The 21,968-nt window shown below is 34.0% G+C and overlaps 4 protein-coding genes, 1 long non-coding RNA gene and 1 other non-coding gene across 6 annotated transcripts; 3 read left to right on the top strand and 3 right to left on the bottom strand.

Moving 5' to 3' along the window:
* Window positions 1-1,110: 1,110 nt before the first annotated feature.
* Window positions 1,111-2,119, bottom strand: LOC18613695 (uncharacterized). The gene is made up of 2 exons (XR_016023083.1): window positions 2,003-2,119; window positions 1,111-1,819 (listed from the first exon to the last, which is right to left on the bottom strand). It is a non-coding gene; the product is annotated as an uncharacterized LOC18613695 (long non-coding RNA).
* A 2,431-nt stretch (window positions 2,120-4,550) lies between these two features.
* LOC18613694 (uncharacterized) lies at window positions 4,551-5,610 on the bottom strand. Its single transcript, XM_007051042.3, has 2 exons — window positions 5,454-5,610; window positions 4,551-5,266 (listed from the first exon to the last, which is right to left on the bottom strand). The coding sequence occupies exons 1-2, from the start codon at window positions 5,521-5,523 to the stop codon at window positions 4,710-4,712; spliced, it is 627 nt and encodes a 208-aa protein (XP_007051104.2). The 5' UTR covers window positions 5,524-5,610; the 3' UTR covers window positions 4,551-4,709.
* Window positions 5,611-6,535: 925 nt separating this feature from the next.
* Window positions 6,536-7,234, top strand: CP12-1 (CP12 domain-containing protein 1). Its single transcript, XM_018114211.2, has one exon. It carries the CDS (start codon window positions 6,623-6,625, stop codon window positions 7,010-7,012), a length of 390 nt encoding a protein of 129 aa, XP_017969700.2. The 5' UTR covers window positions 6,536-6,622; the 3' UTR covers window positions 7,013-7,234.
* Window positions 7,235-9,425: 2,191 nt separating this feature from the next.
* Window positions 9,426-10,683, bottom strand: BZIP53 (basic region/leucine zipper motif 53). Its single transcript, XM_007051040.3, has one exon. The coding sequence runs from the start codon at window positions 10,130-10,132 to the stop codon at window positions 9,695-9,697; it is 438 nt and encodes a 145-aa protein (XP_007051102.3). The 5' UTR covers window positions 10,133-10,683; the 3' UTR covers window positions 9,426-9,694.
* Window positions 10,684-13,972: 3,289 nt separating this feature from the next.
* Window positions 13,973-21,445, top strand: LOC18613691 (Vps51/Vps67 family (components of vesicular transport) protein). Its single transcript, XM_018114007.2, has 20 exons — window positions 13,973-14,322; window positions 14,516-14,655; window positions 14,914-14,968; window positions 15,080-15,187; window positions 15,456-15,554; window positions 15,686-15,763; window positions 15,850-15,927; window positions 16,249-16,404; window positions 17,034-17,134; window positions 17,269-17,336; window positions 17,787-17,860; window positions 17,999-18,065; window positions 18,563-18,678; window positions 19,037-19,303; window positions 19,433-19,549; window positions 19,808-19,879; window positions 19,987-20,037; window positions 20,179-20,409; window positions 20,497-20,673; window positions 20,811-21,445. The coding sequence occupies exons 1-20, from the start codon at window positions 14,152-14,154 to the stop codon at window positions 20,928-20,930; spliced, it is 2,346 nt and encodes a 781-aa protein (XP_017969496.1). The 5' UTR covers window positions 13,973-14,151; the 3' UTR covers window positions 20,931-21,445.
* Window positions 21,446-21,724: 279 nt separating this feature from the next.
* Window positions 21,725-21,796, top strand: TRNAH-GUG (transfer RNA histidin (anticodon GUG)). The gene has a single exon. It is a non-coding gene; the product is annotated as a tRNA-His (tRNA).
* The last annotated feature ends 172 nt before the right edge of the window (window positions 21,797-21,968 follow it).

The following is a 21,968-nucleotide window of genomic DNA, read 5'->3' as shown; positions in this document are numbered from 1 at the left end:
TTCTTATGTTTGCTTTTCTAGGCGTGGACTCATCTTGTTGCCCTCGTGTCCAATCATGTTGAAAAGGTTGCGGGCCGAAAGGAATCTGTAGATTTTCAGCCGGAGTTTCTTATCTGCTGCTACGGAGTGTACCTCCTTACTCTGTGCGCTTCATTATCTTGAGTTGTGCCAATCAGAGGAAGTACAACTTAGTACATATTATCAACATGGCATAAAAGTCACACTCCAAGTAGATATTAGCAATTGGGCACACACAAATGCATGTGAAATTTTGAATTGTATTTTTAATATAAAAATAATATTAAATTGATATATACAATATTAATTAAATATAAATAATTTAAAAAATAAATAAAATAATTCATTTGATTCTAAATCTAAATAACAACAATTTAGAATACAAATTTGTAATAAATATCAACGTTAAAGAAATGCTTTTCAAAAAAAAATCAACTGTTAAAGAAATTAAAAGTTTTAGAATCCATTAGTAAAAAAGAATGGAGAACATGCAAAGTGTAAATATTTTATTTTATTTTTTATTTCTCTTTTTATCTCTTTTTTTCAAAACTTTTTGTTTTTGGTTACAAAATTGTGAGATTTAATTGGTTATAAATAGGTTGAAAGATTTAATTAGCTTTAAAGTCATCTTTAATTGATTAAACTACAAGTCAACTATGTATTATATTATAAAATGTTATATATAATTCAATTAGGAAAATAATTAACATTCATTAAGCTTTATTGAATATAAACTTTCCTCTATCAGTTTGAGAAATACTTTTTATCTTTTTTAAAAAAGTAATTGATGTTAGACTTTTTTTCCACATTAATGGTAATTAATTTATTTTAACTAAAGATTATTTAAAGCATTCATCTCAAAGTTAATGCATAATTGAATTTAAGATAAGTTTATAAATTTAATATGTAATTGAATTAAAATATAAATTAATTAAAATCTAATGTCATAGTAATTAAAGAGGATTGGTTCGTCAAAAAAAAGTAATTGGAGAGGATTTTAAAACTAATTATATCTCGCACTAAATTAAATATCATAATATTGTAGTTAAAAGAAGTCTTATGTTAAAGAAAAAAAGAAAGAAAAGACAGAAATAAATAATTCTGATTTTTATTTAAGATTAACAATTATTAACAACATTAATAACAGATTATTCCATCCATTGCATTATTAACCCTAAAACTTCTGTGATATATGGTTCGAGGCAGACCATTTATTTTTTTCAAACACAACAAAGTTAAATCCTAAGCTTCCAAGGAAAAGAGGAAAGACATTAATTTGTTGCTTCTCCATGAACGTGCTTACTTGTTCTGTCTTTAGCCATTTTAGGCGGTAGCTTTCATAGCTCCTTATGAACGGGGCTACCAACACTTTTTCCACTTCCAGAGAAAATGAAATTGTATAAATAGTACAAATCATATACCATAACCCCAACTTTTCCTCCGACGTAAGCCCCGATTATACTCCCCGTACGAAACCCCCAAATCTTCCATCTCCCGAACAAAAATTTTGCGACGTGGGAGACCACTTGATCACCGATGAAAGTGCCCGTAACCTTGCTGATTACCTCTCCCGTCGGACGGTTAGAGTAAAGGGATTCTGCCAGATCCGTCGAGGCAGCAATGTAAGGTGCCCAATTGTACTTTGCCAAAGCAGATTGAGGATCCCCTGTTTGCCTGTCAGGAACGTACTTCATTAAAGGAATCAACTTCAAGAGGCTCTTCGCTAGGCATGTGGTGGTGCCGGTTCCCATGTCAAAACAATCAGATTTTCGTGGCCAGGTTTCATGAAAACCTAGTCTGGCTGCAAATCAGCCAAAATTTTATTAGAAAATCAGTTCCTTTCGTCATTATACACGTTAACATAATTTAGCTATAGGCATATATGTATCGTAATAGTCCATAACTATAAATTGCAGATTTGCTGTGGAAGTAAATACATAATTTGAAAAAAAAAAAAAAACCAACTGGATGAAAATTGAATTACCAGCAAGAAAGAGCAAAACTACCAGAACTAAATAAACCACTTGAACTATCCCTTTCTGAAAAATCTTCATGTCTTCGTTCGGTCCCTTAGAAATATGATTGAGAAGTTTGTATGATATGGTTGTTGTAAGTTGTGTTATAAGGGTTAAATAGGCAATAATAGGAAAGGAAGAATCCAATAAAGTTATGGAATAAAGAAACAATAGCCATGAACAAGCAAAAAAAATGCCCTGAAACGTGTAACTTGTTTTACATTCTAGATAACACATCTAGTTTAGTACTTCGGAAGAGAGAGTTCAATTTTTTTTTTTCTAAATTGTTTTACTACTGCTAAATATAGCTTCGTTAATTTGTATCTCTAAACAATATAAGATGCAAACAACCTCAATTTAGTACACCTAGTATATTGTATATTTTTTCACATGAGTAGAGAATAATTGGTTATAAAACATAAATTTTAGATTCCAACCTAGCACAATAACTTAAATTTTTTTTAGCTCTTGTCTAAATTTTTTTATTTTAATCCCTCTTGGTGTCTTGATATTTCTCGTGTGTTCTACAATGACTTATCAATATAATGACAGATAAAAAGAGAAAAACAAAAGAAAATTCAGCATATCGCTGTGAACCCTTGCTTTAGGAATTTGATCAAGTTATTATTTATGGTGCTTTACGTCTCTCATGGGCATTCCAATTCTTTACGCTTGTCATGGACATTTTTAATCCTGTATAATTATATCTTCGTTGGATCACTTAGAAATATGATTGAGAAGTAAGTATAATATGATTGCTGTAACACGTGTTATAAGGGTTAAATAGATTATAATAGGAAAGGAAGAATCCAATCAAGGTATGGAATAAAGAAATAATAGCCACGAACAAGCAAAGCAAGCAAAAAAATGCCTTGAAACGTGTTACTTATTTTAGATTCTAGGATACACATCTAGTTTAGTACTTCGGAAGAGATCAGTTTTCAATTTTTTTTATCTAAATTGATTTACTGCTGCTAAATATATCTTCATTAATTTGTATATCTAAACAATATAAGACGTATTATTACCTTGCCAACAATGAGTTTAAAAGGTAAGACTTTTCCCTCTTCATTTTTTTGAATGACAACAATATTCATCATGCCTATTTAGTATATTTAGGGCATTTTTGTTGGTATAAAAGGCACATGCTTTGTTAATTTGTTTTTCATTAAACATAACTTATGCAATGGAATTTTATTTGATAATTAGAATTTAATTGATTGTACAATTGCTTTCATATAATATTATATGAATCCAAATCTTCTATCTCATTATCTAACTCGACTTTTACAAATTGTCACATTTTATTTTTTTTTATTATGAGTTAATACATGCTTGGTTTTATTTTTTTTTCTCTCTTTTTCTTTCATATATTTTAACCAAACACAAAAAGAGAATCTACAGGTTCTCGATCAATTTGGTTGGTTTTGAGTCAAATAACTTTTCAATCCTCAAAATTCAATTTTCTTTGAGTTCTTATTATTATGTATGTGACTTTTTGACTAATAACATCTATTCTTGTAGTAAAAAAAAATTACAATCAAACATCTATTAACTCAATAATAAAAAATAAACATGTGACAATTTGTAAGAATCAAAGTAAAAAATGAGATAAAAAATAAGAGTAGTGGATTTGAATTCATATTATTTTGAGTCTTGCCTTTGAAATAAAACAAGGAGTTATTTAATTTAGATTTCACTAACTAAATATAGTGGTTTCCTTTTTGAGATTTGCATTGCAAAAAATTTTCAATATCAAAATCTCGTCGAGAAAACCAATAATAAAATCTGACTAAATCAAAAAAAGACAAAAAAAAAAAAAAAAACCTAGAAATGAAGTCCAATAAAGAAGCACCCATAGCCAAGATTCTAGTATTTTCTAAATTTCTGCCTAAGGCGTAAGTGCTCCTCCAACTAGAAAATAGTTGATGGGGACAAAGATACTGAAACCAAGATGAGGTTACAGCTAGTTGACGATGACTTTGCAGTTGCCTCATTTGATTGATATGCTTGGCAACCTTGTTTTAGCTTTTCTAGTATGAACTCAAAATGTTGTTACCATGTCCAATATAATCGTCATCTTGTTAAAAGATGGTAGTCCAAAGGAATCTACGGATCTCTTTTCCTTTTTTTTTTTTCTCTGTTTTCTTGATCGGAAAGGTTCTTACGTACTACGAGGGAGTGCAGTAGTGCATGCTACAAAGGTGGCTAGTACGCCCTTTCTATACGCTAATTAAACCATTCGGCTAAAAGGAAAAAAAATGGTATTTTCCTTTTATAATGTCAGAGTAAATTATGCATACCCACAACATTTAGACAAAATTCGCATATTAATGTATTACTATAATATTAGAGAATAATAAAATTGTTTAAAATTAATATATTTTAATGAAAAATTTTGAACATCAACACCTGTAATATTTTAATTTTGTTAAAAGATTAAGAAATTGAATCTTATGAATTTTATTTTCATTCTTTTTCTTTGTATCTAACAATACATACTGAATTCATAAACATCTGCAACAATTAATTTTTATATCACACCCTTTGCTTTACATTTACGTAGTTGCATGCAACTTTAATTTGTGATGTGCAAAGTCCAGCCACTTATTAACAAACACAGCAAATTAAGTTGAATCCTAAACCGGTTAATCTTAATTTTCTGTTTGTAGCTTTTCACAGCTCCCGATCAAGAGCAGGGCTTGGAGACTTTGCTTCTGGATGGTGGAAAAGGTAATTATACAAATGCTCAAACCCGTGGTACACATCATACGCCATAACCCCAACTTCTCGTCCTACGTAACCCCCTAATAAACTCCCCGACACAAACGCCAATCTGACCTTGTTCCGTCCCCAAGCGTCTTTGGCTGCAACATAATTCGTCTCACCCCCGACCAACTTTTCGGCAACAAAGCGCCCCACATTATCCCCAATAAAAGCTCCAATAGCCTTACTGGCTACCTCTCCTTTGGGGCGACTCTGAAATGGAAGGCTCCCAAACAGATCCCACCCGGAACCGACGTAGGGTGCCAAATTGTGTTTCGATACAAAAGGAACTCCAGGTTTACTTCTTTGTTCAGGGTCCAGATTGTAGCTCATCAAATAATAAGCCTTCATAGCCGCCTCCGCAATGCACAACGCACTCCCAGTTCTCATGTCGAAGCAATTATATTGCTGGGGCCTAGTTTTATGAAGAGCCTGCTCATCATCATTGAGTTCACGACATTTTTTGGCTGCGTAAAAAAAGAGAAATTCATGAATATCACAACGAAATTAAAGTTTTGTATATATAATCTAGGCGAGACTTTTTGAAGGGTTAGACCTTTAGATTAAAACTAAATCAATTCAGTTCAGATTCGAAGTGACAACAAAGACACAAAAAACAAATTACAAATGTGAGTTGGATGAACTTTGAGTTACCTGTCAGAACAATGATAAGGATAAAAATGAAGAGAACCGGCTGAACCTTTCCGCTACGAAGAAAATTCATGTCTTCGAATTCAGAAATGGGATTGAGAATTATGCAAAAACAATGTGTGAAGTGCCTGCTGCCGTAAGGTGCTGTCAAGGGTTTAAAATAAGTCACAGAAAGGAGAGAAAGAATACAATAAATCTGTGGAATAAAGAAACACGATGCATGAACAAGCAAAGCAAAGCCAAAATACCTTCACATGTGAAACTCATTTTTTATTCCTGCATTAACGACACACTCATTCTTCCCGGATTTACTTTACTTCAGGAAAGTTCCGTATTCTAATCGATTTAACTACAATTAAATACAATCTTTGTTAATTTATATAGTTAAACAAAATAATATTTACTATTATTAGTTATCCTTTAATGTAAACAACCTCAATTTAGCATACTTAGTATATTATATTTTTTTTCACATGAGTAGAGAATAATTGACTATAAAACATAAATTTTAGATTCCAACGTACTACAATAACTTCAATTTTTGTTGTTCTTGTCTAAATTTTTTTTATTCTCTGTTGGTATCTTGAAATTTCTCGTGTGTTCTACAATGACCGATCAATATAATGACAAGAAAAAGAAAAAAGGGAAAGAAAGTTCAGCATATCGCTGTCTGAACCCTTGCTTTGGGAATTTGGTCAAGATATTATTTATGGTGTGTTACGCTTCTCATGGGTATTCCAATCCTTTACATTTGTCATGGATATTTTTAATTTTTTAAATGAAGATAGTAAATTTATTTATCACGGAACTATTTAATTTAAAAACACTAAAAAGGAAAAAACTTTAATAGAATGATTGTCGAAAATCCGATTTGAGTTCGGGACCCCCTAGATCTTTAACGTCCTTATGGGTGGTTAACAAATATTTAGAACTAGATATTCCAGCGAAATGTTGAGCAAAAAATATGATATTCCAATAAAATATCTCAACTTTTCTCCGACGTGGAAATTTCTTATTGGTCCCAAGATGATAAGAAATTTGTGTTCACGAGCCATTACAGTTCCCAATTAAACACCTTCCTTGTTATCGTTTCATCTCCGGAAAACATTAAGACAGATTTTTCACTCTTCACTGAAAACAGGAACAGGAACAGCGAGCACCAACAAGCAACAATGGCAACCCTATCTAGTCTTAACCTCGTAAGCCCAAGAGTCGTAGCCAACGTACTAGACTCCACAAAGGCTAGTTCCGTCAAGGTCCCATACCTGAACCAGCCCTGGAAAAGGGTCTCCCAGTTGGGGTCTAGGCGAATGCAGGTGATCAGACCCGTGAGAGCTGCCCCTGACAGCATATCCGACAAGGTGGAAAAGAGCATCAAGGAAGCAGAGGAGGCATGCTCGGGTGACCCAGCGAGCGGAGAGTGCGTAGCGGCTTGGGACGAGGTGGAAGAGCTCAGTGCGGCAGCCAGCCACGCCAGGGAGAAGAAGAAAGGAAACGATCCTTTGGAGAATTACTGCAAAGACCACCCGGAGACAGATGAGTGCCGCACGTACGAGGATTGAAAGGGGCTTCTTAACTTATTGAGCTTTTTCCTTAGATGATGAAAATTGTCAGAATTTTTATATGGTGATATCGATGATGATGGAGTTTTTAGATGTTGTAAACCTCTCTGTTTTATGTGAAACTGAAGATGTTATTGGTGGTTAACTGGTAATAATGATTGTAATCCCATACCATACACTCGGGAAACGGATAATTTTTAATTTAAGCGTTTTTATGGATTACATGGATTTTTTTTTATGTTTTCAGACGCTGTCTTAATGAGGTCTTCCACATTTCATGCACATACGGCCGCAATCTAGTTAAGGTAAATCGATAATTAATGAGCTTGAGGAAGGAAAGATAATTTTCGTGACCTTTTTAGATGTCCAAATCTTGTTCAACATCGTCCTTCATCAGCACAATAAAATGACGCCAACCATTGATGTTGTTCTGCACCAATTCCCTCGTGCTTTTCGGATTTTATCAAATTGAACCTTTACTCTCCGTAAATTATTTGCCAAATTCCCTGTTAGAATATGCGAAGGAAGACTTTAAAAGACCTTTAGAACAAAGGCAAAGAAAGGTCGGACAATTTTTGGTTTTCCTTAATCCAAAAGATTCTCAGAATATAATATTAGGCCTTATCATAGTATTTCTTTATTTATGAGGAAAACAAATACAGATGCAATTATGATTCGAGATGTTGGCTCAATCTCAATGACGGGGATGGCGAAAAAAAGTAATTATGATATCACCTGAAAAATTTGCACCGAAACTAAATCGCCATCATAATCTTCTTCTTTTTTATTTTTTATCAATGAAAAGATATGTACAATAAAATTATATTCCGGTTTCGTCTGTTTCATAGAATTCTGCTTAGAGCATCCAAGAGGAGGTTGTAAGCAACCTACATTATTAAATAGGAGAATCTTTGAGTTAATCTCCTGAAAAGTATGTTCTATTTTTATGAGGCTGCAACGAATTATTTCTTATTTGATTCAGACATAATGATTAGATGAAAACTATAGAGTTAACCGGGGAAGCAAAGGCAAGATTCAAGATTTTTTTTTTGTTGCCTCGCCCAAATCGCCTACTGTTAAGAATATTATTGCCTGTTCTTTGGTTATTATTCCTACATAGCGCGGTGCGCCCACTATTAAGATTGGCAGTAGTTATCGAAACTGCATGACAATGAGAAAGTTCCAGAACAACGATGATTACTAATCAAGGCCAAGGATGCCCTTGCCCCTTCGCCTGCGCAATCGTCCGTCCGTCACAGCTATTTCTATTAGCTGTGGGGAATGCTTACGTTATCAAACGTGTTATTTTTGAATTTGACAATACACATATAAATGAGCACGACTTAATTGAACGTGAATCGTGTGCCTGCCTTGTCGATACAAATTTCAACTTCGGTGTACTATCGGTTGACTGAGTCCATCCTCATCCGCAATCCAGCGAATGCCCTCCAGCCCTACTAGTAATAGGCAGGAAGCAGCAAGTGAAACTTGTTGAAACTAGAGCCTGACAGCTGGTATATCCTCATATCCATTAACTGGGAAGACAAGGCACCCAGGGGGAAAGAACCCATCCACCTAGAAACTTCCTTTACCATCAACCTTATCTAAATTTCTAAAACATCTTAGATCAGTTAAAAAATTTTATTAATCCTAATCGTTGATCAACAAATGAACTTCCCATCACCACAAACATGCTTGTACACTTGCATTCTAACGGGAGATTTTTTTTTTTTTTCAAGCATTCACACGAATGAAGAAATAAAGAAATCCTTGGCAGCATTGGACATTGCTTAACCAAGTACTCTACTTAAGGCATACTCTAATCAATTAAACAGCACGAGATGTGAAAGAGTTCATTATTCACATCGAAGAATCCAAGTCTGTCCAGGAGAAAGGAGCACATCAGCACAGGCAAGACAAAGTCCATTACAATTTCTATTACAGAACCAAATTCAAAGTGAACTAACGTTGCTCTGAAAATCAGATTCAATAATAATTTGGAAAAAGAACAAATGGAGTGACTATCGCAAAGGAATGCTGAATTTCAATTAAACTCTTGACATAGCTGATCACAACATAAATGCCACTTGCTGTCATCAAAACAACAAGTATTGGCACATGCCGAGATTGTCATTAGGGAGGAAGCGTGAACACATTTTCATATAATAATAATAATATAGTAGTTATGAAACTCTTTTTTAAAACGTTTCGCTCTTGTTATGTAACCAAAGCATTGGATATATTCAAAGTTTCAAACAACTAACTTCCCCTTCTTGGCTTCTTCTACCAAACGTAGCAACAAACCATAACTTACACATTTATCACTCTATAGCAACTTTTCAATTAAACATCCTGTTCATGCATCCAAACCAACAAATAATCAGAAAGAAACTGATACTATAAAGAGGAACCATTGCATCGGAAAACTAACTTTCCACATATCCATGGAAATCCATAAGTCCATAATAGAAAAAACACCAAAAGGTTTCTGCAAAACCAAACTCCCCATTAAACAGACTCGACATCAGAATAAACCTAAGTTTATATTATCTAACATTAACAAAAACACAGACAAAAACAGAGGAAAAAGATAACATTAACGAACGACTCACGAGCACAAACTGACTTCGACAAGAGACCCACATTATCCGAATAAGGAAGAGGAGTCTATCCATCAACAGCTCAACACTCGAACATATCGACCGACGCCATAATTGGCTGAATCGGACAGGGGAGCCGCCACGGCTCCAACAGGGGATTCGGAATCTCCGGGATTTCAACATCAAAACCGTTCACTTCTTCCACAATATGCAGCACCGAGTTCAGGGACCTCAATCTATCGGTCAATTCCATTGCCTGAGCTCTTAACACGTTGTTGGCAGATGCCATCTCGATGTAGCGTTGGGCGGTGACGTTGATATTTTCAGAGAGCTGGCTGTTATCTTTCTGCAATGTGCTCGCTTCGCTAACCAAATCTTCGAGCTGCTTCTGCTTCCTCATCCGTGATCGCCTTGCAGATTCACGGTTTGACAGCATTCTCTTCCTTTTCCTCTCGTCGACGTTCGCATATCGCGGGTCGGAATCGGATCCGTAACTCGCTGGCCTTTGCAAAGGAGCCATCTCAGGGGAAGGGTTTTTTTCTTTTATTTTTATCCGGGAAAATATTTAATGGAGATTAATAAATTGAATGATAATTAGGGAATTCAAATTTTCAACAGTCAGAGAAATTAACTGGGGTTAGATCTAGATAAGGAGGTTGATGAACAAAGAGGGGGCTAATTCATGAGAAAACGTAGAACCAATAAAGGAAGACGACCGAGAACGAGTGGAGAATACGGATTCGACGCATGAGGATTGCGTAGCTCATAGAAAATCTAAAATCATTGGAATGTTTCTACAAATACCTGACCCCTAATCCGCAGATCGGACGTGAACAAAACAGCCCAAAAATAACAAAGAAGAACCCCGAGTAACCCTAGATCTAAACCAGATCTATAGATCGAAAGAAGAAAAGGAAAAAGCAAGGACGACGAATAGTAGAGAAGAAGAAAGAAAAGAGAGAAGAAAATTAAGAAATAAGAAAACTTAGCTGGTTGAAGACAAGGCAACGCGATGAGAAACGTCGAGTGGACGAAACGAGAGCGACTAAGAGCGAAACGAAAGAAGGTTACCTAAGCAACGGAAGGGGGTTTTTATAGGGGAAAGAGGATGGCTTCATTGGTTGATTGGCTAGGTAGTGGATAATATAATATTCGAGGGGTATTTAGGGTCTTTTCCCTGGTTAACTTTTGAAAGGGTTTATGGGTTTGGTGTCACCGCTGGCGTGCGAAGTGACGCCAGCGAAGCATTTAACGCCCCCTTGCACAGCCTATTTGGAATAAACCCATTGGATTCCTTTTAGTTTTCCAAAAAATAGGAAATTTTGGAAATTATTTTTATCTTGAATTTATTTTTTGACAGCAGTCTACCACTATTTATACCACCAAACTGATTGTTGAATAAGGAACTCTTGCTGGATAAGATAAGTGCCATCCAAACATTAGCAAAATTTTCCAAATTAATATGAGAGTAGAAGGTAATCAAACTTTTCCAGTATTATTTCCTGTATTTTCCAATTTTGTTGTTTTGGCCTTTACATACAAGGCAGGTGCGTTGGATTCCTTTTACTCTTAAATCTTGTTGGGGTAGTACTCAGTTGTCCCATTATCTGCATGCCTAATTGTCTATCGTGAGATGTTTATTACTTTGCATGGAATACACCTGGCATGTCTGGTGCATAAGAATCAATTTTTACATTATAATTTAACTTTTTAAGTCTTCTCTCAGTCTCATTTTATTTGTTTTTTATTAATTTTTTGTCAAATTAACTTAACTTTCATCTTTATTTTTAATAAAATTATAACATATTTTTTTAGATTATAATTAATAATGGTAAAAATTGAATTTATTTAACCAAAAAAAAAGAAATAAACAAAATGGGATAAAGAGGGTAATTTTTACTTGAGATCTTTATATTCTTGTTTTAATCGTGTACTAGTAAAAATAAATAATTGGATTAGTAGCACCACTAATAATAGTTTTACAAATCCAAACATGTCAAAATAATTAACATCTTGTAAAATTATGTGAGATAATATGAGAACGTTTTGTTTATAAGTGCATCAAAATAACAATACTATATATTTTAAAAAAAACAATTTACTTGATGATATTATCACTTATCTCAGTTTGCCCAAAACGTGATGATAATCCAAATTCAATTTGTAATAATTATTATGGAATCTTTACATTATTTTATCCTAATCACATAAATTTGACTCGTAATAAATAATAAATTTATTTTAAATAACTAAAGTTTGAATGCCTTTTACTTAATAAATTTAACAAAATTAGATTTTTCTTTTAAATTAAATTTTTTACTAGTAAAACCAATAAATGCTTATCGTCTAAAAACCCAAAAAAAAAAAAGAATCTCTTTCGTCCTTTCCTTTTTTTTTTCCTATTCCAACGTAGAATCTGTATTTAACTTTCTACTATGTTTCTCAAATTTACAGGCATGTTATTGTGTTCATTTATGTGAAGAAATTTATTTATTTTTTACACAAAATTACAAAGGAAAAAAAAAAAGAAATGCTTTGAGGGCCTATTATTTAAATATTTATTATTATTTATTATTATGAATTAGAATATATGGTTGTGGTGAAATCATGTGAATGTTTTGTAGTAGTTAGCACGAAACCGAGTTTGCAGGATATTAGGCTCCTTGATAATGCAATATTGCAATGCAATAAATATGTTCTTAAAAAGAACTAGTAGAGATTTTTTTATTCACCGCCTAATAGACTAATCCAATTGAAAGATACAAATTAATAAACAGTAATGACAATAAATAGTGCCACTTAAATTGTTTTTTTTTCATGTAAGAAATATCAGAGAGGTGGAATTTCAAATTTTAGACCTCAAATTTTCTATTAAAAATTTAATAATCGCTATATCTATTGCCAAACAGGAGTTGTAAATTTAGGTCTTTTTAGTATCACACTTGGATGTAAATTTTTTTTTTTTTATGTTGACAAGGCTTCACATTTAGAATATTGTAAAGGTGAGAATTATGAATGCGATGTCGTAGGTTTTTAGTACCCGAATTTAATACCCCTTATTGCCCTTGATGGATGTGGTATTTATGTTTCTGCAAATGGTTTGAAGTATGAAAACACATTAGAATGATGATTTAAAAATTTATCAATTATTTAAAAAATTTTAAATAAAGTTTTATTTTATATTACTTCCAATCAATCAAGGTATTACATTTTTATTTTGGATGATGTCTAATTTTATAATTAGTAATTGATCAACTTCTACTAATCAAAATGTCACTTATTATTTTATATTCACGTGATATTGATGTGGAATATAAAAATATTACGTAATTTTGTTATCATATTAAGTCAGTATTTTATACAATCAATTCGTTTTAACATGTTTAACATGTTATGTCATCATTACATGATATAAAATGACAAATAATATTTTAATTAATAATAAATAATAAATTTTTAATCAAAATAATAAATAATATTTTAATTAATAATAATTAATTAATTATTAACCATAAGAGTTTATTTAATTTAAAATAAAAATATAAAATTTAAATAAATATTATATAAGAATAAAGATTATTTGAATTGTTTAAAATATTATATCAAATGCATTTAAAGCTTTTCTTTTATATTTTTTTTAATGTAATATGTTAAGTTTAACAAATTATCTAAATCTTAATAATGGTATTCAAATTTTATGAAATTAAAATTATATTTTTAAATAAGTATTTCAGGGCAGTATGAACGTTAACAAAGTGAGTACTTGACTTTTGCATAGGACGTTTGAAGGTAGGTAATGGTGCGAAGAGGAGAAGTAGGAATGACGAGCGAGGAAGAAAAAGAAAAAAGAGAAAAAAAACTTGAAGTAACAATAGAAGAGTACTATTTTCTAGTAATTACTAATTAGTTAGGCAGTCAATTATATGTCATCCTTCTAGTGTTTTTTCCTTTATTTTTTTTTCCATAATTTCGTGGACAGTTTAACTGCTATAAATAATTACATAAGCCAAGCGGCCATGCCAACACAATTTCAGGGGGAATGTTTGGATCATTGTGACTTTCTTTTGCCACCATTAGTAACATTATATGTAGAAAAAGTTATATGATTTTTTCATTTCCCCACACACAAAAAAAAAAAATCAGATTTGATAATTTTGAGTGGAAATGTAGCGGAATTAAGGAGAGTTAAGTGTTGTAAACATAAATTATACTAAAAGACAAATAAAATTTGTAGAATTTGCATATCTGTCTTGGTCCTTTTATAATTTGGGACTGTTTTGGTCCTTTGGACAAATACCCGGTTTCTGATTGGATCGTGTCTAGAGCACCAAAAACGTCAAAAGCAATCCAGGCTGGATTTTTTGTTCATTCTGAGACGATATCGTTTTATGATTCAGGCTCTTCGTCCTCCTCTTGCTGTAGTTCTTTCTCTTGCCTGCAAAGATTTCGCTTGCTCCTGACTAAAATTTCCCGATCTAAAACCAAATTCTATCTCTATCTAATTCGCAGAGAATTAATCAATAGTAGGAAGAGCCAAAAATGGGGACGGACGATGTTCCGTTGGACGACAAGGCTAAGAGAATGAGAGATCTATTGTCGAGCTTCTACTCTCCAGATCCTTCGTCGACTCCCAACGCTTCTTCAAAGCACGGGGCATTAGATGCCATCAACACCAATTCTTTCAATGCCGATCAGTACATGAACCTCCTCGTACGCTCACTCTAATTCATTCGATCCAGATCACGGATTAAAATTTGATTGAATTCTAATTATAGATTTTATAGAAATCAATTATTCGGAATGGAATTCGTGGTTTAGATTAGATTAATGCTGTTTTAGGTAGGACTTGTAGTTAAATGGGAAGGTTTGATCCCTTACGCATGGATTGGATTGAAATGTGTAGGTACAAAAGTCGAATTTGGAAGCGCTTCTTCAAAGGCACGTTGAAATGGCTGCCGAAATCAAGAATCTCGATACTGACTTGCAAATGTTGGTCTACGAGAACTATAACAAGTTTATCAGTGCCACGGATGCAATTAAACGGTAACTTCTTTCAATTCTTAAAATCGTCGGTGAACAATTGCCACTGCCATTATACTCTTACTGTGGGAAGAATGGATTAGGGTTTATCAACATTATATCTTTCTGTTCAAATTCTGTTGTTCCTTTTATTTTGGCTGGATTTTTTATGTGCTAGTAACTGTTGTTCAATTTATTTATTGCAATTGGATCCTTGAAGTTCTTACATAACTGCTGTTTAAGAACCTCAATTCACTGGTACTGAAAATTTGCTTTTACCAGGATGAAAAGTAATATTGTAGGCATGGAAGCAAATATGGAGCAGCTTCTTGACAAGGTGTGTTAGAATGTTTTTGTGTCAACTCTAGTTGAATTTTTTCAATAATGTAGAAGAAATGAGGCAGGGAGATTACAGCAAATTAAATTTTTTCTTCATTTATAATTTCAGATAATGTCAGTTCAATCTAGAAGCGATGGGGTCAACACTTCTCTTTTTGAGAAGAGAGAACACATAGAGAAGTTGCACCGAACACGTAATCTTCTGCGTAAAGTTCAGGTATTAAAGAACTGTCAAATGTTTGTGGTGACCTGTGAGTAATGAGACAGCAGCCCTAGGATTGAATTTTATGAGTGTAATGCAATATTCGAATAATAGATAGGGAAGCCCATGGCAAATTTATGGTTTTTAGATGTTACAGCTCATAATTAAAACTGTTAAGGAAAAATTTTAGGTAGGATTCGTATGATATACTCCCTGTTTACTTATGCATTGGTGTTTGCCTACGGTGAGTTACTCAAAATTTGTCTTTTGTGGAAAAGAACAGTTCATTTATGATCTGCCTGCTAGACTTGGAAAGTGCATCAAGTCAGAAGCATATGCTGATGCAGTCAAGTTCTACACTGGAGCAATGCCAATTTTTAAGGTCAGCTGTTGCTTACCTTGTTCATTCTCTTGTATTTTCTATTTTAATTCTGTTGTTAGTACATATTGTGCTTTTATCTCAAAATTTACTGTTCAGAAGATTTAACATACCTTTGTTTTTCTTCTTACCAGGCATATGGAGATTCATCATTCCAGGACTGTAAAAGAGCATCTGAAGAAGCGGTTGCTATAATAGTAAAAAACTTGCAGGTATGCCTATTCTTGTCTTATGAACGTACGGTGATTTGGTGCAAATAAAAGAAATTTGTAATGTTTTGTCAAATTTCCCGTCTCAGAGAAAGCTATTCTCAGATTCTGAATCCATACAAGCTAGAGCTGAAGCTGCAGTGCTTTTGAAGCAGTTGGATTTTCCGGTTCGTACTGCAACTTTCAGATTGAATTATCTAGCTGGTTGCGAAAGTTCCAATGGAGCTTAAACACTACATTTCCATGCATGCCATTTTATTCCACATGAAATTGCATCAGCTAAAAGATGAAAATTGAGTCACCCTTTATCTCATGTTTTCTTTATTAAAATATTTTAAACTTCTGATTGCTGACAGCCTCTAGTATGTGCACCATATGTATTAAATGTACAGTAATATTATTCTCTAAACAAGTATTTGAGGTCACTTGATATATATCTTTTTGACATATATACCTGTGCATGGCACATATTACCTGTAATTGGGCAGGTGGATAGCTTAAAGGCAAAACTTCTTGAAAAGTTAGAACAGTCTCTAGGGGACCTTCAGCTTAAAACAGATGAACTTGAGAATGTTACTGTGGAGTCTACTGATCCTTCTAAACAGGGAAAAGTTTCTGATTCGATTCGTAGTACGCCCCATGAGGTAAGTGAGCATGAGCCATGAAGTAGCATTTTTAGCAATTTCTTATATATGGCTTGTTGGGTAGGAACTGGGTTGGATAAAGGAATTACAAAAGGAAAAAGAAAACTGTTTTTGTGCAAATTAGATGGTTATCTCTATTTGATAATTCAAGTTCTTTTGTGAAACTTCCTGGCTTGCTTCGGGGAAATCTTTTCCGTCTTTTTTTTAGAATTCATTGTCTTCAATGAGAATGATGATGCATGATGCAGCAGGATGCATAAAATAGTTTACTACTGCATTGCCATTCTAGCTGTCTATTTAGGTAAATATTAAATGAATTTCTTCATAATCCAACATATGCTTAGTATCACATATGTAGTGACCAAACATTTTCATTTGTACTTGAATGCTGGTAGATTTGTGCTTTATATCCTGGTGAGTGGATCTTCTTTGATGACCAGATGATGTCTTTTCCCAAATTTATCTCCTATTAATTTACCATATAGGACCCTCTTTGTTTATGGCTCTTTGATTGTAGTTAAATCAGTCATCCCCTAAAGAAAAGGAGGCTGGGGGGGAGTGGGGAGGGAGAAAAAATGCCATCTAGATAGACTAATGAAGAAACTCTTGTTTCCTGTTATTTAAATTAGGCTTCTGTCCGTGAATTTGCGGAGGCTATCTGTGCTTATCGAGTAATATTTCCTGACTCAGAAAAGCAACTAATTACACTTGCACAGGACTTGGTTATCAAGTAAGCAGCTTCATCAGAATTCCCATTTTTTTACAAGTTGTAACCTATCTTTGAGTCCTACTCTGAGTTGATTCTTCCTCTCCTCGGATTAGAAAGCATGACAACATTTTACTCACATGCTACCTTTCTTTTAGGCACTTTGAAATGACTGAGCAATATGTGAAGAGACGGATTTCTTCTGCCAATCTCCTGGGTGTTCTTCGTAAGTAGTGTGCATGTGCTTTTTCTCACCTTCTCCTCTCCTTCATGATTTCAACAATGCTAGCCAAATATTGAACATAACTAATTATAAAACCTGTCCTTATTTACAAATGCAATTCTACAAGTGACCACATAAGTCAAATAATTTTTTATCTTGCCTGATATTTGGAGATGTCTGTAGGGTATTGATGGAGATAAGAGAGTGCTCTTGATGTTCGTGCTTGTTGAACAAATGCCTCAACTAAGCCTTCTTTTGTTTCAATGAAAAGATTGATTTTTGATACTTATTACTGTTTATTGGTGATGGTGTGAATTCAACTTTATATGTTTTTGAGTTTGGTTGAAATCGATTGTTGTCTGCTCTGGACTTATAGCTTATATTTTCTATAGTAGTTGTTTTCTTCTTATTTTGCAACTTAAATACCTTTTCTTAATTGCCAAACCATTGTAGGGACTATATGGACAGATGTGCTTCTGATGGATGAAATTTTATGTGAGGCTGTTCTACCTGATTTTTCCCTGGAGGTCTTTCTTGAATTTCATTTGAAACCCTTATTTTTTTTAATCTATATTGCATTTCTTCCTCCTCTAATCTGAGTAGAAAGATACATAGTTTCCATATTGAGGGATGGAGCTCCATATAATGATCCTATGTGGTCTCAGGCTGCCCAAGTTGCTGTTAAACAGTATGTTGCCAGCACATTCACTCACCTTCTACAGGATATATCAGGTTCTTTTTACTATTGCTATTCCAGAATAATATTATTACTTATTTGGAGTTTCAAATCACCAATAAATAACAACTTATTTTAGATTTAATAACAATGGACAGATTGTGGTTTTTACCTATATTATGATGGAGGTCTAAAGAAATCTTATTAACCTATTCTCCACTTTGTAGGAGTCTTTATTCACTTGTATTTCTAACTAAAATGAATTAACCTAAATGAAGCTTAGGCAAAATAATACTTATGATCTGCCGCTGACAACTATAGCTATTCTTGAATTGATGTCCATAGCTGCATTATTAATACTTTCAAGTGCATGTTCAGTTGGCATTTGTTTAAGAAAAATGATAGGTGCACTAAGGGTTAAACCATATGTATGAATAGATTCTACATAGATTTTTATAAGTTTGAAAATTTTGATAAACTTGATATTTTTATTCATGTAGATTATCTAATGAAAATTACTTTAGAGTTTGAGTTTATTCTGTTCAATTTGCAGATGCCCTCCTGAAAGTTAATATTAGCCCGAAAGAGGCAGCAGAGGAGTTCCCCTTGCAGGTTGCTCTGGAGGCCAGCAAAAAAGCGGTGCTTCAGGGCAGCATGGATGTCTTACTGGTAACTCATGAGATGCTGGAGAGAATCTTGTTTTATGCATGCAGAAATGGCTCAAACTTTGCATCCCTTATATGCTACTTTATGTATCTGAGTCCATCTTTTATGCTGCTCATATGCATTTATCTCTCTTATTTGGATGCATATTAAATGAATTTGCACAATGAAATTCTTTGAAAAATGGCCTCAATTGGGTAGCTGCTTTGCATTTTGTTGTGGGTTTTATTTGGTCTGGCCATTTATTTTGTTATGTTTTCTGTACTTGTACCTTTTACATTTTCTTTACTCTTTGCGTAAGAATTTATAATGTATGTGCAGCTTATTCATTGAGTGTCTTTTTTGATCTATTTGCTTACTGCAGGATTTCCGGCAACTTCTTGATGATGACTTAGGGCTGCTAGTTAAACTGAGAGATTTCATAATTGATTGGGTTCAAGAGGGGTTTCAGGACTTCTTCAGGGCTCTTGATGATCGTTTTCTCTTGCTTTCTGGAAAAAATAATTCATCAAGTCAAGATAATGGTTTGACGGAGGGAACACAAAGTGAAAAAGTTCTTGCCGGTCTTGTTTTGGTGCTGGCTCAACTTTCTGTCTTCATTGAACAAACTGCCATCCCAAGAATTACTGAGGCAACTTTCTGTCCTCACCTGATACTTTTTTATTACCGGCTGACAGCCATTTCAAAAAATAAAGTGGAATAATTCTATTTCTTTCCCTACTCTCTTGGGCTTCAGTCAGATCTTCATGTTTTATGTCAGGAAATAGCTGCTTCCTTCTCTGGTGGTGGTGTTCGAGGTTATGAAAATGGGCCTGCTTTTGTTCCTGGGGAGATATGTAGAATATTTAGGTCAGCTGGTGAAAAGCTTCTGCATCATGTAGGAATTGATTCCTTTCTTCATTTTGAACTAATGACTTTACTAAAATTAGTACTTATTGGAACTGTGTGGATGTGCTCTTTATCAGTTTCATGAGAATGTTGATGTCATACCAATTTGCTGCCTCAGGGGAGCACATATTTAGTTCTGATGATTTTTATTTCTGGCGTGGGATGAACCATTTCAAATATCTTTATATTTTAAGTAAAGTTAGTTATCTCATTGTTAATTATTAGTTTGTTCTGTTCCATTTTGCAGTATATAAATATGAGCACCCAGAGGGTATCTACTCTGCTAAGAAAGAGGTTTACAACACCAAACTGGGTTAAGGTTAGTATGCTGTAAGGCTATGTTTCCTTAATTTTGAAAGAAATTCCTATCATGAAAATGGTTTGACATTCACCTTTTAAACAATTTCTGATTTTTTATATTTGCAGCACAAGGAGCCTAGGGAAGTTCATATGTTTGTGGATTTATTTCTTCAAGAGGTTAGTGTCTCTTTAAACTTTCTGATCAGACAAGGATATAATTTCTAAACTTTTTCCTGCACAGTTCAATATGACTAAATATTCTGATTATGCAAAACTTCTAAAATCTATTGTGCATAACCTCAAATTTCTCTGCACTAGTTGGAAGCAGTAGGAAGTGAGGTGAAGCAGATTTTACCTCAAGGGCTCCTCCGTAAGCATCGGCGCTCTGACAGCAATGGAAGCACCACCTCATCACGTAGTAACCCATTACGAGATGATAAAATGAGTAGGTCTAATACCCACAGAGGCAGGAGCCAGCTCTTAGAAACACATCTAGCAAAATTGTTTAAGCAAAAAGTTGAAATTTTTACCAAAGTTGAATATACACAGGTATGAATCTATGAATGGTTGTGCTGGTGGAAAAATATCCAGTGCTGTTAATGAAGCAAAATGAACTGCGTTTGCTTGTTATTGCAGGAGTCAGTTGTAACAACAATAGTAAAACTTTGCCTTAAGAGCTTGCAAGAATTTGTCAGACTCCAGACCTTTAATCGAAGTGGATTCCAGCAAATCCAGCTGGATATTCAGTTTTTAAGGACTCCTTTAAAGGAAACTGTTGAAGATGAAGCGGCAATTGACTTTTTACTTGATGAGGTAATAGATAAATTCCCTGGCTATGGGTTTCGATCTTTCTATATACTACATAACTCCTATGTATATTTCTCCTTTTTATCTAAATTTAGTTCACTGGTAACAAAAATGAAGATGTGGGAACTATTTCTGTTTGGTAGGTGATTGTTGCTGCTTCAGAGCGTTGTCTTGACCCAATTCCTCTGGAGCCTCCAATTTTGGATAGACTTATACAAGCCAAGTTAGCAAAATCGAAGGAACAGAATCCAATTGCCTCCTAGATGTTGGAAGGTGAAATAGGCATGAATGGCCCTAATTCTTTGTTGCGCGGACTACATTTTCTTGAGCATCAAATTCAGTTACTCTGATGTGATTCTTTGGTCGAAAGGTTCATACGGTTCCTGAAGGGTATTCATGTTCAATAGTTACCGCTCACGTCACGGGCATTGGCATTTACCGTGTGTAATCCGATGATCTGATTCAACGGAGGGCTAGTGGATTTCTGATTGTATGACTTAAAACCATTTTGAAATGAGTCATAGCTTGTGGACAACCAACACTTCGGGAGCTTCTCGTCTGTCACAACGAGTGGAAACTATTACATGAAATGATGAAAATGTAAGAAAAAAATTCCATTTATCTATCCATGAAAGGGTCCTTGTAGCACATGGGTATCACATATCTTTGTACTAAGAAAACATTAAACTCATCACATCCGCATGAAAGTTCCGTCCCCTTTTACCGGAGACTACTTGTTGATTGATGGTATGATAATGACATTAAGCATTGCATGCCAGGCTTGAAGGCGGTTTAAATTTTCTTGATATCCAGAGATAAGATAAAATTGATCATTAATATTGTTTTATAGCAGCTGATGTTAAGAGATAAATCGTGAGCCAAACGCTGAAGCGTGATATAATCTGCCAAATTTTGTTTTATTGTTAACATCTTATGATTTTCCATTAACCTTATCGAACGTGCTACACCCAGAAGAGAAGCAGATATACTCAGCGAGACTCAATTATTAATTTTGAATAGTAAGATTTTAAGTCTAGAACCGCCTGATATCATTACAGTGGCTGTAGTTTAGTGGTTAGAATTCTACGTTGTGGCCGTAGAGACCTGGGCTCGAATCCCAGCAGCCACAAAAAATTTTCGTTCTTTTTTCGTACTCTACAGTTTGTGACAATATCACTGCCCCATAAAATTTCAAACTTTTTCTACCGACATCCATCAAGAGCGCACATCACTCTCCACGCACTAAGTTACAAACTCACAATTTACACCTGGCTACACCGTATCAAATTATAGCACCCAGT

This window comes from Theobroma cacao, chromosome 1 (genome assembly GCF_053813885.1).
Source record: "Theobroma cacao isolate CCN51 chromosome 1, ASM5381388v1, whole genome shotgun sequence".
Lineage (NCBI taxonomy): Eukaryota > Viridiplantae > Streptophyta > Magnoliopsida > Malvales > Malvaceae > Theobroma > Theobroma cacao.
This window is presented reverse-complemented; position numbering and strand designations above follow the sequence as displayed.